At 33.4% G+C, this 17715-nt stretch overlaps 1 protein-coding gene across 4 annotated transcripts in view; it reads left to right on the top strand.

Moving 5' to 3' along the window:
- TBC1D5 (TBC1 domain family member 5) overlaps positions 1-17715 on the top strand; it is a 463871-nt gene that overhangs the window by 266775 nt on the left and 179381 nt on the right. For all 4 annotated transcript variants that reach the window (XM_090284379.1, XM_090284381.1, XM_090284378.1 and 1 more), the window contains 4 exons: positions 6251-6353; positions 13308-13396; positions 14890-14940; positions 15032-15101. In XM_090284379.1, the coding sequence (XP_090140505.1) occupies positions 6251-6353; positions 13308-13396; positions 14890-14940; positions 15032-15101 (313 nt within the window). The remainder of the gene's footprint in view (positions 1-6250; positions 6354-13307; positions 13397-14889; positions 14941-15031; positions 15102-17715) is intronic.

Here is a 17715-nt window from a genome sequence, read left to right as displayed (position 1 = left end):
CCACAATCCATACATCGCTTCCCACGTTGCCCAGCTGACCTTTTTTCCTTTTTACCCAGCTGTCAGGGGAAATGTCTGTGGGGCCTCATTGGATGAGTTAGGGAGGGGTTACACATCACTTCTGCTCTCATTCCATTGGCTAGCACTGAATGGCCAGACCTAACTGAAAAAGAAGCTGGGTGATTAAATCCAGCTGTGTGCCTGGAATGACGAGAAAGCAGATTTGGTTGAATAGCTAGAATGGTGAAATCATCAACCAAAATAAAGGGAGCACAGAAATAAAGAGTTTCTGGTGTGTTTGCTTTCATTCTATATCAAATTACCCCTATATGGCTTTTGCTTGATTTTTCAGTTTTCCTATAATAAAATAATAAGCTAGAGTAAGGTATTACAGTTATTTTGGTGTTTAATAGTATTCTAGGGGGTTTTCATCAACTCATTTTAAATTTTGGATGAATGCTTCCTTTGAAATTCTGTTTTGAAGTATGGCCATAACATCAGTTATTGTTCCTTCAAGTCCTTCTGTGCTTCTCTGTCCTACTACATGATTATAAACCTTCACCAAGGGCTTTATTTTTTCCCTTGGGGCATCTTATTGAATACTTGCATCTTCAGTAATTCATCTGGGCCCAATGCTTTGTCTATTTTAATACTTCTAATTACCTAATTATGTACTATAATGCAGTGACAAAGCCCTTTATCATTTCACTCTTTTCTTAACCCTTTTCTTGCTTAGGAAATATTCTTTTTGTCTCTTTGTTGTCTGAGAAACTCTTCATTATAGGCAGCCCAGATATTTGCCTGGCTTCTTTATGTTGTTTCTCTGTATTATGACATACAGTTGCTCTACTGAATGTCCTTTCAGTTAACTCCCATTAGGTACCTGAGTTGCTGGTTATTGGACTCTAAAGTTGGTATTCAGTCATTCCCCCATCCCTCACGTCCTGATTTATTCACATGCACTGCAGTCACATGAGCAGTTATCCAAAAAAGAACTAGAATAGTCTGGCTATCATAGATCATTTTTGGGACAGAATCAGTGGCCAGTCTGTCATTTATAGATCTTAGGTGTCCACAAGCATTCACGAGCAAATGTATTGGAAATGAAGAAGTTTTCCAAAATGATGATTATCTGTACTTCAGGATAACTAAACATTGATGAGGGAACATTTTTCTTTATACATGTATTTGAAACAATGCAGAAAGAAAAATGATAAAATTTTAGTTTTACCATTTTCTAACCTCTAGTGAATTAATAGATCTAGGCCATGATCGTCAGTGGTTGCTAGCATCTCAGAAGGAGCGGTGAGTTAACAATGTGTGCCTCCGGATGGAAGCACACCGCACCAACCATGCCAGTTATTTATTGCTGCCTTGTAAACCACCCCAGAGCTTAGAACAACAGCAGCATTTATTTTGTTGATGAATCTGTAACTTGGGCAGCTGTGAGTGGGACAGTTTGTCTCTGTTCCACAGCTTGAAGGTCAGGGGCTGGAATTATCTGAAGGCTTATTCACTTACACGCCTGGTCGTCGAAGCTACCTCTCAGCAGAGACTTCCTCTGGAGCTGTGGCTACAACACCTCTACATGGCCCTCCCATATACTTGCTTGACCCCCTAGCAGCGTGGTGTCTGAGTTCTGAAAATGTGTCCAGATGGAGAGCCAGACAGAAGCTATGTCACGGCATCACTTCCGCTGCGTTCTCTGTGGGAAGCTATCACTAAGGCCAGCACATATTCAAATGGTGGGGAGTTCGACTCACCTTTTTATGGGACACATGCCAAAGACTTTGTTAACACATACTAAAACCATCCTACCACCTATGAAGGATTTTGTTGAAAGTTGAATCTGAATCTGATGAAATCTCTAGACCTAACTAGAGTTTATAGGAAATACAGGGGTAAGAGGAATGTGTTAAGTAATGAAATAGAGGAGCAATAAGTAAAATTCAGAACATGACAAGTTTCCATAGGAAAAAGAATGTGGTTTCTTATTAAAAAAAAAAAGAACAAATTTATTGAGTAGAAAAGTCAACAGATTACAGTGTGTGGACATTTCTTGGATCTTGATTTGAACAAACTGAAAAATTTTTATAGAGATATTTGAGCATTGACTGGATACTTGACTTCATTACTGTATAATTATTTTTATTAGTAGTAGGCTTATAATGGTACTATGGTTGTGTTTTTAAAGAGACTTTGAGATATACACACTGCAGTCTATAGGTATGGTGATATCTCACATTTGCCTCACAATACAGCATTGAGGGATTTGTATATAAAACAAAAATTGATTAATGCTGAAGCTGGATGATGGGTATATTGGGGTTCAGTCTACTGTTATCTCTATAAATATTTGAATTTTTCTTGAGGGATTTTTTTTTAACTTGAAATGAAAACTATATTGCCTGCGAATTTTTGAGTGTTTCAAAGATGCAAAACAAAACACACACCATACTTTTATATTTGTTGGTATTCATTTGCAGTATGTAAAATTTATCTAAATATAAATTCCTTCACATATTTGGAGAGTGAAACTGTGGTAGTTTAAATATTGATCAACTAAATCAAAACTAAAATATCAAGTAAAAATCTACACTGTATGAGTCTAAATTTCATCATGAAATGCTTTAATTTTATTTTCTCTTTGCTTTTTATCTGTATCAGAGTTTCACCCTTGCCTATTTACCATCTTCATTTTTATTTCCTGGCCAAATGCAAAAATTATTTGTCTTGGACTTTTACTTTCTGATAACAGAATTGTCTTAGTCCCCATTTAGTGTGATTTTTTTTCTCTCCTTTTACTTTCCTATCAGATATTTTGGCTTAAATGAGTCATAAACCAATACAGTTTTAATTCTAGATTTTTTTTCTCTGTTTCATCTTTACTGAAGTTACTACCATTTCTCTTTTTTGCATGAAAATGGAGAGTCACACTATTGATTTTTTTCAAAATGTAAACTATTATTGAATCTAGCTTGGGTCTTTATTCTGTGATTTTTATCATTGTTTCAACAGATTTGCATTTCCAGTGGTATTTGGGTTAAACTGATGTTCAAGTTACTTTACCTGTCCTGAATCAACACCACATGGACAGGGTTAAAAAAAGCTTAGAGGTGTAATGGGTAGCAGGGAAGCTCTTTTGAAACTTAAAACATATCATGAAAAACATTATTACTATTCCTAGAAAAGCTACTCACTGTACTCTTCTTTCTCCTGTTTCTGACTCCTAAATATGCTATGTCTTCTGGTTTGAAACATTTTAATATGACAATCAAGTATTTGAAGTAGGAAATATGTTATTATTCAGATATATTACCTAAGTGCATATTTTCAACTCATTCCTAACTGATTGGTAAAGCAGCTGGAAAGTACTGCTACCCTGCCAACCACCCATATACACCCGGACAGCTATTAATCTCTTTCAGCCTAAAATTTGTCTGAATGTAAGTTCTTTTTCCAACTTCTGAAATAGGATAAACTTTTATTCTTTTTCAGAACCTCTCTATATCTTTCTGCCTTACTTATGTGATGCTTCCCTGAAACAAGGGCATCATGAAACTTCCTAAATTGACACTTTAGCATTGTAGAGTAGAATTGTAGATGGTATGTCATTGCAAAGAGTTGCTACGTCTGCCTGATACACATTTTTGGTTGACTGGGTATTTGCTAAAAGTGGGTAATTTAAATTATCTACCTGCAATTTAATTCTTGTAGATCTCTAGTTTTTAATCTTGCAAGTGGATAGTATGCATTTAAATGAAACTATGAATTGGTATGTGATATAATTTACATTTTTAGTAATAGTTAGATATTAAACTCCTACTATATAGCTCATGGGTATTTGTTACAAAGTGAATGCTGCAGTTTTTAGTACTCCCCCCCCCCCCCCAATCCATTCAGACTGCAGCAGTGTAGAATTTGGCTGTGACAGTGTGTATAGGTAATTTGCAAAGAATAGTTAAGGAAAGGACACATGAAATCATTAAGCCACATGATCTAAATCATGGGACATGAAGCCTACTTACAGAGAGGGCTAGATTTAAGTCATCTATTGAGGAAGAAAGGGCAACAATTTTACCTCTCAGAAGGATTAGTCTAGTTATAACTTAGTGACTAAAATTTTCCAAGAAAATTCTCAATAATTTCTTTTATTAACTTCTTACCTTTCATCCTGATTATTTTGGGATATTTTACTTCTTAAGGGCTTTAGAGACTTTCTTTTGTCCCATATAAATCACTTAAAAAGTTTTTGTATTTCTTTCCTATTTGGGTACAATTTGACATCTTTCTGGAACTTTTTTGGGCTTCTATATTATTCTTCACTGAATCTACTTCCAAGTTAGTTTTTCTCTTCTTTAGGAACTGTGGTCACTGGTTCCTAGTTGAACTCCCGTGCCTGAGTAGGTATTGTCTGGAAGGTTATCCCATTAAGATTTATGCAGAGGTGTGAATTAATCCTGCTCAGATCTTTGGGTTTATTACTAGCCCCCAAAGGGAGGCCTCTTGCTGCTAGAGACGAGATCAAGTATCTGTTTCTTGGGACAAATTGCACATCAAAGGGAATTTCAAGCAAAAGTCAAATAAACAGGTCAAAGATAAAATAGGCTTTAGTTTACTGTAAAAATTAGTACCAGAAAAGAGATGCTCCACAAACGACTAGCGTAGTTCACCCAGGAAACCAGCTTAGCCTAGAGGAAAAGTTGTAACTCAAAAAGAAGGTCAGAATGAAGCATAAAATAGCTTGGGTCTCCAGAAATAGGCAGTAAACCATTGTAATCTGAGGTATAACCAGCATTAATGCTCTTTAAAAGACTCGTGAAGGGGTGTTTTTGTTTCCACGGTGCCCTGTGCTTCCATGCTTTCGGCCGCGCTCCTCCTGAGCCTCTCACACAGTTCCCTTAGCCTCGGAACCCACACCGTCATCGCCTAAAGCACCAGTACTCAAAGACTACGAGTGGCTTCTAGTTCTGAGCAGCTCCTGCTTGCCAGGCGCTGTTCTTGGTGCTTTCTCATTCCCTCACCTTGATCACAAGGTCAGTATCACTATCCCTTCTTCATAGAGGACGCAGTTATTTATTCAAAGTTACACAGCCAGTAACTGTGCAAAGTGAAGAGCACAGGATTTTTTTTTTTGGGGGGGGGGGGCGGGGGCATTGTAATTTTTCCATTTCACTTCATTATGATGCCCTTTTTCTCTCTCTTCTGCAGTCTCTCCTCCTACAGGCTTATTCCCACTTAGAGTACTTAAATACTATTTTCTTTGTTATTACCCTATTCAATAATTGTAGAGTGACTCTGTTGAATTTCCTCAATTGTAAATTTGGCATTCAAAACTTTCCAGACCTGCCCCACCTTTTCTTCTGTCCTGTTTTCCTGTTTTTAACTGGAAGTATTCATGGAAATACTTTTCTTTCTGATGACTAATTACCATACTGTGTTGTGCACCTGGAATACTCAGTGCCTTCTATGCCTTCATCTGTTTACTTCTGCTTTAGTGACCTTTTGCATTTATGTTGCATGTTCTTCCTCTCCTAAAAATTCTTGCTCAAATCTTTTGGACCCATTTGACTGTTCACTTCTAAATGACATCCCCTCTTCCCTTATATATTCATTGTGTATTGAATTGCTATGATTTTCTCTTTGGGTTATTGTGAATTGTATATTCTTGTATTATAAACAATTAAGTTCATAGTCTGCCCTTTTCTTTTTCACATATATCTCTGAGCATCTGGTAGAAGTTTTGATCCAGAGAGCATTTAAGCAATACTGACTAACTTGTTCCATTTGAAGTTCACATTTTTATTAGATAAAATTAACAGCGTGGTCATGTATAATAATTTAAATACTGATATTTGCATTAAAAATATAATTTTTTTTCATAAAATTGATAATAACAAGGTCACATTTTAGTCCTAAAAACCAAATGGGCTAAAACAAAGCAATCTCCAACCCTAAATACATAGGCTATAATTCATTTTGCTTAAAAATTGACGTATTCACCATGTGATGACTTTAAACATATGGAAAACATTTTAAGTATTTCGATATTAAAGGGTATTGCATCCCTCTGTGCTATAATAATTTCCCTTTTCTCATCCTTTTTTCCTTTGTATGTAAGTCCCACCGATGGCAAATACAGACTTGTACTAAAACCTAAAGCAGCCCTTGTACCTGTCAGAGATGAGAGTATGAGGGTAATTCTTCGAATTGTGCTAGTCAGTTTCAATTCTGTGTTTTCTTTTTTCAGGTTTCCTGAAATGCAGTTTTTCCAACAAGAAAATGTGAGAAAGATTCTTACAGATGTTCTTTTCTGTTATGCTAGAGAAAACGAGCAGTTGCTTTATAAACAGGTAATGAAAATATCGTACAGGTGGCACCCATTGACTCAAAATTTTCTATACAGCTTGACAAATGATAGAGCAATAATGTAGCCTTTATTGTATCCAAAGTTGTATCATAACAGTAAAGCAATCAAAGAGCTGCTTGTCAGCTGCATGGTGAGAAAAGTAAGCTCATTGAGGCACATATGCTTCCTCCTTATTATAAGACATTTCACCAAATTGTCTTCTATAAGGCATTCAATCTTTTCTTTCAACTTTTGGGAGTTTGTTTATAAACAACATCTTTGAAGCCAATCTAGTAATAAAACTTTTCAGAGTTGTATGTATAAATATTGTTTCTAAGTACAGCATTTATAAATATGTGACATGCCATGTAAAAAATAAAGTATCCTTTTACTCCTTAAAACTTACCAGTAATATAAGTTCAGAAGTTCCTTAAGTTTTTTGAAATTTAAACTGTTCTTTGTGACCCTGATATTTGATTCATCCCACTACAAAAGCAAAGAAGATTGTTGGATTATTTTTGTTGAAATGTAAATTATTTACTTAATATATAAAGAAGAATCTAGGTTTCTACTTAAACTTGTGGTGTTTCAATAAAAATATGTCAAGTTGAATATTTTATGTATTTTTCAAAATGTATATTCATAGGGAATTCAAACTAAATAAGTTATTTTAGCAATCAAAAGTTACGACCTGTATCCAATTGACAACTACCTAATTTCAGTGTAATATAACAGAAAACACTCACATGGTGAGAGCAATGTATTTAATTTGAAATAAACTTAATCAATTTAAAGATAATAAACCAAGTCATATTACAACTGTCCTAAATAATACATTTGTTATATTATACAAAGAATACCCAAGCAACTAATTTTATCTTAGTCTTAATATTAGTAATCATCATATTAATTACATAATTACATGTAAGTACATGAATTGCAATTAATTATATAAATCATTGTTTAGAATGGGAAGTGGAAAAAACATGTCCCATTCATAATGCCAACCAAAACTATAAAATACCTAGAAATAAATGTAACAATATGGGCACAAAAGCTATATGAAGAAAATTATAAATTTTATTGGAGTATATAAAGCCAGACTTGAATAAACAGGAAAGTGATACCATGTTTTTAGATGAAAAGACATTAAATAAAAATATTACTTCTTACCAGCTTAATGTATAAATATATTATTATTCCAGTGATAGTCTAAGTGAGAGATGTGATTTTTAAATACTGGACACACTTATTTTAAATTTAGTACCAAAAAGCTTTACAGTTAAATTTTAATGGAGCAGATATAGCTTAGCTAATTAAGAGCACTGGGTCTAGGTACATTATCCCTTTATTTGAATCTCAGTTCCATCATTTACTAACACAGGCAATTTACTTACTTGACTTTTCTAATCCTTAGTTTCCTGACCTGTAAGAAGAGGGCAATAATAGTATATAACTTTGTAGAATTAAGAAGATCTAGTTCTCACTAAGGATTCATGTTGGTAGTTGTGGCTGTCATTATTATGATCATTATTAAATATGCTGAAGTTACCACAGAATTTAGGGGAAGAGAAGAATGCCAAAGGGAGATATGAAAACTTTTATAAATGTTCTGTGATCAAACCAATGTGATGGTAGTGTGGGAATCAACAAGTAGAAAAAAAGATTAAATTATACCTCTATTGGACAGTAAATTCAAGATGGAGTAAAGATATAAATGTAAAAGCAAGAATTACACAAATATGCTAGAAAAAATTTAGAACTTTTTAATAATCTCAGTGTAGGAAAGACCTTCCCAAGCAAGATATCCAGAAGTCATGTGCAAAGTCCCAACACCAAAAAGAAACAAACCCCCAAAAAAGGAGACTGAGAGAAATCAAATCTCTAGCACTATAGGATTATTTGGAAGCAACTAACAGAAAATCCCGTTCAGAATGACTTAAGCTCTACAGATGTTATGATCATACTTTGTGAGAAGTCTGAGGAGACTGGCTCCGCAGCATTTGTTAGTTTAGCAGCTCAGATTCTTCATCAGTTATCCAGGTTTATTTTTATTTTTCCATTCTCCTCTCCTCATTGTGTTCGCTTTTATCATCAAGCCTGTCTCCTCATTGCCTTCTCTCCTCTTTCAAATACTTGAAAATACTTCACAGGAGAAGATTTGGTAGCAAATCAAGTCGGAATAAAATTATCCCATTATACATTTGTATCCCCTTTTTCTTTAAAAAAAGAAAAAGAACTAGATTAAGGATAATGGAAACAAGATAATGGAAACAAGTTCCTCTGACAAGGAACAAAAACACAATAACCGCACACATCATTTGTGATGTATGTGACCCACTGCATTTTCAAGGAAGGCCAAAGAGGGATATGGAAGATCAGATCCTTGATAAGTTTGACAAAGTCTATCCATTATTGAATAAGAAAGTATTAACTTACCCCTGGGTATCAGTTAATAAGATTTAATTACTCCCTGTATATGTTTAAAACCCTATAGGTTCTTTACACAGATATAATACCTTGCTGCAGAAGGACTGAATATTTAGCCAGATCAAATTTAAGAAAAAACCTCAAGTTTCATCGCAAGCTGTTAAAGCTATTATTTTGTACTAGGTGACACCCCGTTTAACATCGACCATATTGTTAATAGTTATGGGATTTTATTGAATTAATGAGACTGTTATCATGTAGTAGAATGTCTTGCTGAGTTAATTGAAACTGCAGAGATTATATAAATGGTATTAATGAACTTTGACTGCCTGATGCCTCAGCTTTAATAAAGACTGCTTGGTGAGCTAAATGAACACAGGCAGATAAAAGAACAGGTTCAATTTTGTGAGCCTACAGGCTGTTGATGGGGAAACTTTGTTACCTTTATTTTCAAATGGCATGAGCTTGGAGTGCAGTGACTACTAACAATCCAGCCGAGATAAAGGCTTTAAGGAAGCAGAAATACTGATAATGTAGATGGAAACAAAAAACACATTTTGAGAACCAAGAAGTACACTGACAATACATTATTTTTTATTATGCTTTGTCAAATTTATAACATACTGAATTTATGAACATTCTGTCTAGATTGTTCTCTTTATCTTTAAAGATGTCTGTATACTTGCTACTTGTAATTATTTTTCCAAGTTTTACTAGTCTAGAATTGAGGGTAAAACCAACAGTCTCTTCCAAGTCTATTTAAGGAAATATCCCTAGGTTAGTTGGAACACAACATTGAATTTATAAAAGGTTGTCTTAAATAGTATTTAGGGAACTCTTAATTTCTGTTATATAAAGATCACCCTATTTATTGATGTGAAATATTGAAGTATGATATAGTGTTATTCTTTTCCATTTTTTATATTGTAGTTCAACTTTTACCAGTGTGTTGCTCTGCTGAGTGGTAAATATTTTACTTATTCAGTCACAATGTAGTGAACACCTTTTATGTGCTGAGTCTATAATACGAGCTGGTGTGTGTGTGTACATATACACATATTGCTTATTACAGTTTATGCTTGTATAGTCATTTCTTTGCTCATTTTATTATTATGTATCTTGCTCTCTAGACTGCACGCTTCATAATGGTAAGGAGCTTGCCCACTTCATTCACTTTTGAGTTCTCACCACATCATAGATAGTTAATAAGTAATTTTTGAAATAAGTGAAAATGAATGATGCTCAAACAAATAGAGAATGTGTAAAGAGCAGTGTCACAGAAACTAGAGGAAAGAGAACATTTAAAGAGGTGGGAAGGATGCATTTAAGCAGAAAATCTTTCTTATTAAACTAGCCATAATTAGTTAGAAAATACATTGAAGGAAAAACACTCATTTAGAATCACCACGACCAACAACAGTAAAAACCTAGTGGCAAATCCAATAAAAACTATGCAGTTCTACAAAATTTTGGATAGGAAAATCTGATGTTCTAAAAGTATCTGTTTTCTTCAAGTTAATTTTAATGCAATGCCAATAAAATTGCAGTATTTTGTTTAGCATTTATGTACTGAAGTTCCTTTGGATGAAAAAGTTAAGTTAGAATAGGCAAGATAATTTTGAGAAAAAGGATAAAAAATAATGGGGGAATAAAATATTTTGCAGCTTCCCATGACATTAGTAAAATTCTTTTTAAATATTTACTTATTATTTGGTTTTTTTCAAGCACACCTTTCATTGACTCCCAGGACCCCAGTAAATAACGCAAAAAGCAAAATGGAGAAAACTCACCATCTCCTCTAAGATAGCCTTTATTTTGTTTGTGTGTGTGTGTGTGTGTGTACATTAAATTTCTTATTAAGAGTATCCAAACCAATGGAATACCAGTAAAAGGCCAGAAAAATATGAGAGCTAAATATTCAATTTTTGGTAAAAATGACATTTCATAACTTTTGGCAGAAGACAGGTCATTCAGTAAATTGCGATCATTTCATAAGTTAATTTAACTCTTTTGGAGAGAAAAATATTAAGTACTAAATAGATAAATATTGACTGTAAAAAAAAAAAAGGAAAAGAAAACTGTATACTTATGTAACAGCCATTTGTGAAATTTGACAGGATTTTATTAAAATTATTTTTATTAAATGTATTGGGGTGACATTGGTTAATAAGATTATATAGGTTTCAAGTGTACAATTCTGTGATACATCATCTGTATATTGTATTGTATGCCCACGATCCAAAGTCAGATCTTTTTATCACCATATACTTGATACCCTTTATACCTTTTACTGCTCTCAACACCACCCCTCTTCCCTCTGGAAATAAGTTAGACAGAAAAAACCAAGAACCGTATGATTTATAATTTTACTCATATGTGGGATATGAAACTGAAAGCAACAAATGAACAAACAAGGAAAACAAACAACAACTCATAGACACAAACATGATTTTTTTACAAACACTACAAATTAAGTGAGGATTTGTGATACGGTGATTTTTATGCTTGAAAGTGAGGGAATTCTTTTTGAAGGGTAGCTTAATTGAATGTGTCAGAGACTTTAACAAATGTCTTTAATCATTTACACAGAAATTCTGCTTCTAAGTACTTTATCCTGTGAAAATCATCACAAATTGACAAAAAAAAAAAGAAAAAACATAAGGGTATCTATCTCAGATTTGAATTTTGTTCTATTTTGGTTTTGCTTCTTCTTTCTTCCCTTTCTTCCTTCTCTCCCTCCCTCTCTCCATCCCCCCCTTCTGCCCTTCCTTTCCTTCATCCCCTCCTCTTCTTTCTTTTTTATTTTATTTTTTTACTTTTATGTAGTTTTCTATAATAAGTAGCTATTACTTTGATGATTAAAATTATGGCACTTAGTTTCTGGAATAACTTGAAATTTTTCAAGAGAATAAAGCCCTCATGGTGATTATAAAGCATAATTAGAAACACAGTTCCATTCTTTCTGGGTCTCTACCATGTTCTTCTATAGGTCAGTCTTTTCAAGGTATGGTTAGTAAGGACATGGTTACCTAAAAAGATTGATGTATGAGCCCTGGCTGCTGTGTCTCAGTGGATTGAGCATCAGCCTGCGAACCAAGTGTCGCTGGTTCGATTCCCACTCAGAGCACATGAGTAGGTTGCACGTCAGGTCCCCAGTTGGGGGCACAAGTGAGAGGCAACCACACAGTGATGTTTCTCTCCCTCTCTTTCTCCTTTCCCCTCTCTCTAAAATAAATAAATAAACAAACAAATAAATAAATTATTTTTAAAAAAGAAAAAGATTGATATATGGTAATTTGTCCTAAATCACAAGTAACTTGTCAATGGAGCATAAATTATTTTGTAAAAATGTCATCAAATCTTTCTAATTCAAGACTAGGGGTAACTTACAATGAACTCTGAAAGAATGTACTTTCGTATTATTTTGTGATAACAAGTAGTTTCTTAAGAATAGCACAGTACTACCAGACTGTGCAGAAGGCTGTGTGACTGTCCTTTTAAACAGGAAGTCATCCCTAATTTTGCCAGCAAAACCATTTTATTCTCTCTTCTTACATGTTTTATTTCCTTTAAAGGTGGTGTTTTGTCTTATGTTTTTATAAAAGGTCATCTATAGTTATTAAACAAAAGGAAAATGATAATTTACTCACTTTTTTTAACTTGCTAAAATATGTTGTTTGTTTTTTAGCTTAAGAGGAAAAATATCTCACTTAGCAAGGCAGGTCACTAATGTGGAATACCTTATTTCCCCACAATAATGGATAAATAACAGATTTTTATAATACCCTTTTAAAGACAACATAGTAGTAATATACCTTTTTCTGTCTGTGCCTATTCACATAACACACAGGTGAACACTAATATAAGAAAAAGGAATCATATTGGTGAAATCACTGAATAAATGGAAAAGTAACTTTATGGTTGAAATTAGACAGGAAAAATTTATTATAGTCTTCAGATTAAACAAGTTGAAAATCATAATTTAAAAACTTTGTTTTCCATTATACCTGCCTAAGGTTGTTTCTTTTATTATCCAACATTTCCAGCTAGCTGACTTCAGCTCTTCCTAAATCTACAGACATCCTAATTTTGAGTCATTATATAATGAAAACATTGAATATAATTTCCTTAGGTCTACATTTCTTAGTTGCCCTTCTTGCTGCAGATCTTTACACTGTAGCTCATGATTATAATTTGCATAAATGAAATTCATATTTATGAGTACAGATCTTGAAGCAACTGACAGGTGCAAGGTTGTCTACCATGCCAATTTATTGTTTGTTGTATCATTTAAAAGAGAACTGCTCTCTACGTTTTAAAGCAGAGTACGTGCTGTGGTTGAATTGGGACCAAAAATCTAAAAGTAAATAAAATCTCGTTTTCTAGCTTTTCATTTTTTTGCTTTTCTATATAATCACAGAAATGTTGGTGGTGGGGACCAGTTGGAGAAACATTTAATTGGGCTCTTTCTCTCTGCTAGTGGACTCTAAACATCCACCCTTTCATTTTTCTTGCTTTTATATTTCAGGGCATGCATGAGCTGTTAGCTCCTATAGTCTTTATCCTCCACTGTGACCACCAAGCTTTTCTTCATGCCAGTGAGTCTGCACAACCAAGGCAAGTTTTTATATAAGCTCCATCTGGTTTTTAAGCCCTGCTATAATCTTTTTTGCCTCAAAATCTTTTAAATTGAAGGCACTTTTGTAAATTGTAAACATTTGGTTGTGTTTCATATGGCTGATTGTTAATTCCACTTCATAGCTGTAATCCCAGTGCAACTATTTGGAAACATAAATAATAAATATCTTTGCAAATCTTAAAGGGAGGCATAATTAATGAATCAAGAAGAAGAAATTTTTGTTGTGATGGCAAAGTGTTTAAGATTGATAGTATTCATACATACCACCTTCCAGTGACCCATTCTTTTACCTCAGGCTGCGTGGAAACCTTATCTGTGAGGTGTCTCTCCAAGTTTGGCTCTCAGTTCAGTTCATAAGAGAACAGTACCCAAAAAAACTCACGTTTATAACCAAACAAAAATGACTTATGTTTTTGAGATACATTAATTTATTCTTTTCAGCAGATAACTTTAGTAATTGTATTTAACTTAAACTAATTGTTAGAATTTATTTTCTAACTTAAGATACCATAACTGATGAGCCAAAGAGGCAACCACAAAGCATCTTGGGAATAGAGAGCTATAGGATTATAGAACTTTTATTGGACAATGCCACAGGCCAGGCCATACATAGGCAGAAAAGAGAAAATAAACATATAATATCTTTATTAATCAAATATAGCCATCGATTTGCTGAAAATATCCCTGGGGCTTTTGTTAAGTTAACTTTTATTTACTGTATTATACATTAGTATTTTCTAATTTCTTTTGAGTTTTTTAATCATACTGAGTTTACTGGATCTGACTGTAGTTACTATATCTTAACTGCCTTTGTTTAGTTATTCTAAAGAATGATAGAAATGAAGTTAGTTTGGGATCCTATTTTCATATCAGTTTCACCTTTTTAAAAACATATATGAGGGATATACTTCACAGCAAAGCACAAATGGTTGAAAATAGCTTTTAAATAAGTTGGACATGCTTTTGCAGTTGTTTCAATTCACTAAAATGTAAAAGCAACACTGAAATAGATTTGGAAGAGATGCTATCACTGGTTAATTGATGTTATAATATAGTAAAAATAGAAACCATTAAAAGGAAATAAATTAACATTTTGATACAGTGTATTTGACCAATAACTACATGTTCTTTTGTTTTGTTTTGTTTTAGACAATAAGCAATAGATTTTGGAGTGATCAATTTATTCTAGACTAGGCACATTCACAGAACATGTTATCACATTTGTATTTGTTATTTGAAATAATTAAATGTTACCTCGTTGTGGTACAGACAAGGCAGCTAATTTGTTTTTGATATTTATAGGAAGAAAGAATTTCATTTGTTAATGGAGTTCCTCTTTTTATTAAAAAAGATAATTTTTTTCATTTGCACATTATATGAAAGTTGACTTATAAGTATAGAATAAGGCAACCTCTGCATCTCCTTCCATTGAAAAATTACACATTTTGATTGCGTGTATTGCTTTTTTAAGTGAGGAAATGAAAACTCTCTTGAACCCTGAGTATCTGGAACACGATGCCTAGTAAGTACAAAAAAATTCTGTTATCTTCTTTTTATACCATATTTATTTTAATTAAGGTTTAACAGCATGATATTATTTTTCTAAATTTTAGTGCGATGTTCTCACAGCTTATGGAAACTGCTGAACCTTGGTTTTCTACTTTTGAGCATGACAATCAAAAGGTAAATATATAGTACAAATCTCTTCCATACAGTTGAAGGAACAAATAATTTCAATAAGTAACAACATATAATCAGAGAATAAAAGCCATTATTATTCTTTTTAAAAAGAAAATATAAAAATACCTGTGGAATAAGATTGAACTGGGATCTAAACCATATCTCTGATAGTATTGGCAGATATATAAAAAATTATATATAAAAATTTTTGTATAAATAAATGGAAACTTGTTTTATACATGTGTATACTATATGCAATATAACTTTAAAAAATTATTATAAATTTTTAATAAGTACATTTACTTGATTTATTGCTATGCTAGTGAGTTGATAGATACATTGACATGCATAGAGAAACTGTATCAAATAGGTTCTTTTACTTTTACTAATGTATCATTATTGAATTTACACATATAGCATAAAAAACATTTTTATTTACCTTCTCTTATCCTTATTTTTTAATTATAATTTTTATTGTGATATAATTCATATCTCATATCCTATAGCAGTCAGTTCCCATTCCTTCCTCCCTGGAGCCTCTACTATCACTAATCTACTTTGTATTTCTACTTGCCTATTCTGGACATTGCATATTAGTGGAATTATACAATATGTGGCCTTTTGTGACTGCCTCCTTTTATTTAGCATAATGTCTTCAATGTTCATTCACGTTGTAGCATGCATCAGCACTTCATTCCTTTCCATGGCTGAATAATATTTCATTGTGTGGATATACCACAATTTATTTATCTGTAAATCAGTTGATTGACATTTGGATTCGTTTTACTTTTTGCTCACTATGAATATTGTGCACAAACTTCTGTGTGAACATGTTTTTAGTTTTCTTGGCCTATCTCTAACAGTGGAATTTCTGAATTATCTGTCATAAAAAATATATGCTAACTTAGAAATCATTATGGTATTTCCATTTTTATTACACAATATTGGAAAAATTGCAAATTGTTCTAGCATTTTTGGCATGTCATTTTGTATGTGATTAATTTCTTTTATCTTGGTATAATTGATTGCATTCTGGTTAGAAACCATGTATTACTTAGTCACTTCATTCCATCTCTTAAAAGTGAAATGTATAACTAATGCATTTTATGCCTTTGGTCTAGGTCAGGGCAAACTATTGCCTGCAAGTGATTTGGGCCTGCCATCTGTTCTTGTACAGCTTGTGACCTAGCATGGCTTTTACATTATTAAGTTGTTGAAACAATATGAAAGGAGAATAATATTTTGTGACATGTGAAAATAATATGGTATCCAATTTCTATGCCCATAAAAGAAGTTTTATTGGGATACAGCAAGCCTATTTATTTACTTATTGTCTATAGCTGCTTGTTCATTACAACAACAGAGTTGGATAGTTGTAGCACAACTATCAAGCCTGAAATACTTCCTATCTGGCTCTTCACAGAGAAAGTTTGCCAACCCCTAGCCTAGGTGATAAAGTCTTCCTTCAGCAGTATATGAACATGTTACTTTCTGTAAGACTTGTTAGAGCAGAAACTTATTATTACTATATGTGATGAACTACATATGTTTTAAAACAATAACTTTATATTCTTGACAAGTGATTTGATGAAGTCCTAGACATGTGAACATCAAAATCTTGAGCAGAGAGTATTTGAATATATTTAAAACAGGCATCATGATTATTTTGTGCAGTGGTCATTCTGTGTTTTATAACTGACTCACTATATCTGAGAAACTGAATGATAAAAATGTGAGAGTTACCATTTTTCAGTTTTACTAACCCATGTTGATATCACTGAGTCAGGTTCATGAAAATAGCTAAGATAACACAAAGAAAGGCATTCATTTTATCAATGAACACATAGTTGTTGTGACCTCTGAACATTTATATTAATTACTTGCATGCCTTGATCACTAGGCATTTTGGAAGATGGATTTAAAAGCAGACTAAATTAGGGGCAGCGAGACAAACCCATTAGGAGGAAAGAAATAATTAATGCCCCAAGTCAGGTTGTTACAGTAGAGCTGTAGAGAAAGACATATAAGAATTCCCTGAATCATTCTGAGGAGCTAAAATTGACAAAGTAGGTATCCTTATTGGACGGTTGATTGAGGTAGGCATAGGGAGAGGACGAACATGTTTTTGAGCAGAAGAGAATAAACTTAGTTGTGGGTCTGCTGAATTAGACACCCTTTTGGCAATCTGAGAGTCCTTGCCTAGATTTGAATGTATGGTAAGGCACTTGAGAATTCTAGGTTATGAATACAGATTAGGATGTTTGGGGGGAAAGTTTTGGTAGGAGCACTGTGCATAACTGAGATCAGTCAGGGAATTGCACATGAATAGAGAATAAAACTAAGACCAGAACTATATGAAAAAGCAACATTTGTGAAGCAGAAACAAGAATTTGAGCTTGAGAAGAAGACTAAGGATGAGTGATAGGCAGGTAGTCATGAGAGTGATGGATGCTATAGATCCCAGTTTCAGAGAGAGGTAGAAATTGAGGACAACATCAGAAGAACTTAGGTCAGACATAATGTATTCAAGGAAATAATCTGATTTGAGGGGGTACTTGAAGTTTGCGTGAAAGCATTACATGGAGTTACAGATGTATCTTTCTTACTATGGAACATG

The sequence above is a fragment of the Furipterus horrens genome, unplaced genomic scaffold (genome assembly GCF_987537825.1).
Source record: "Furipterus horrens unplaced genomic scaffold, mFurHor1.1.pri manual_scaffold_7, whole genome shotgun sequence".
NCBI lineage: Eukaryota > Metazoa > Chordata > Mammalia > Chiroptera > Furipteridae > Furipterus > Furipterus horrens.
The sequence above is the reverse complement of the archived record's forward strand: the minus strand, read 5'-3'. Positions and strand labels throughout refer to the sequence as shown.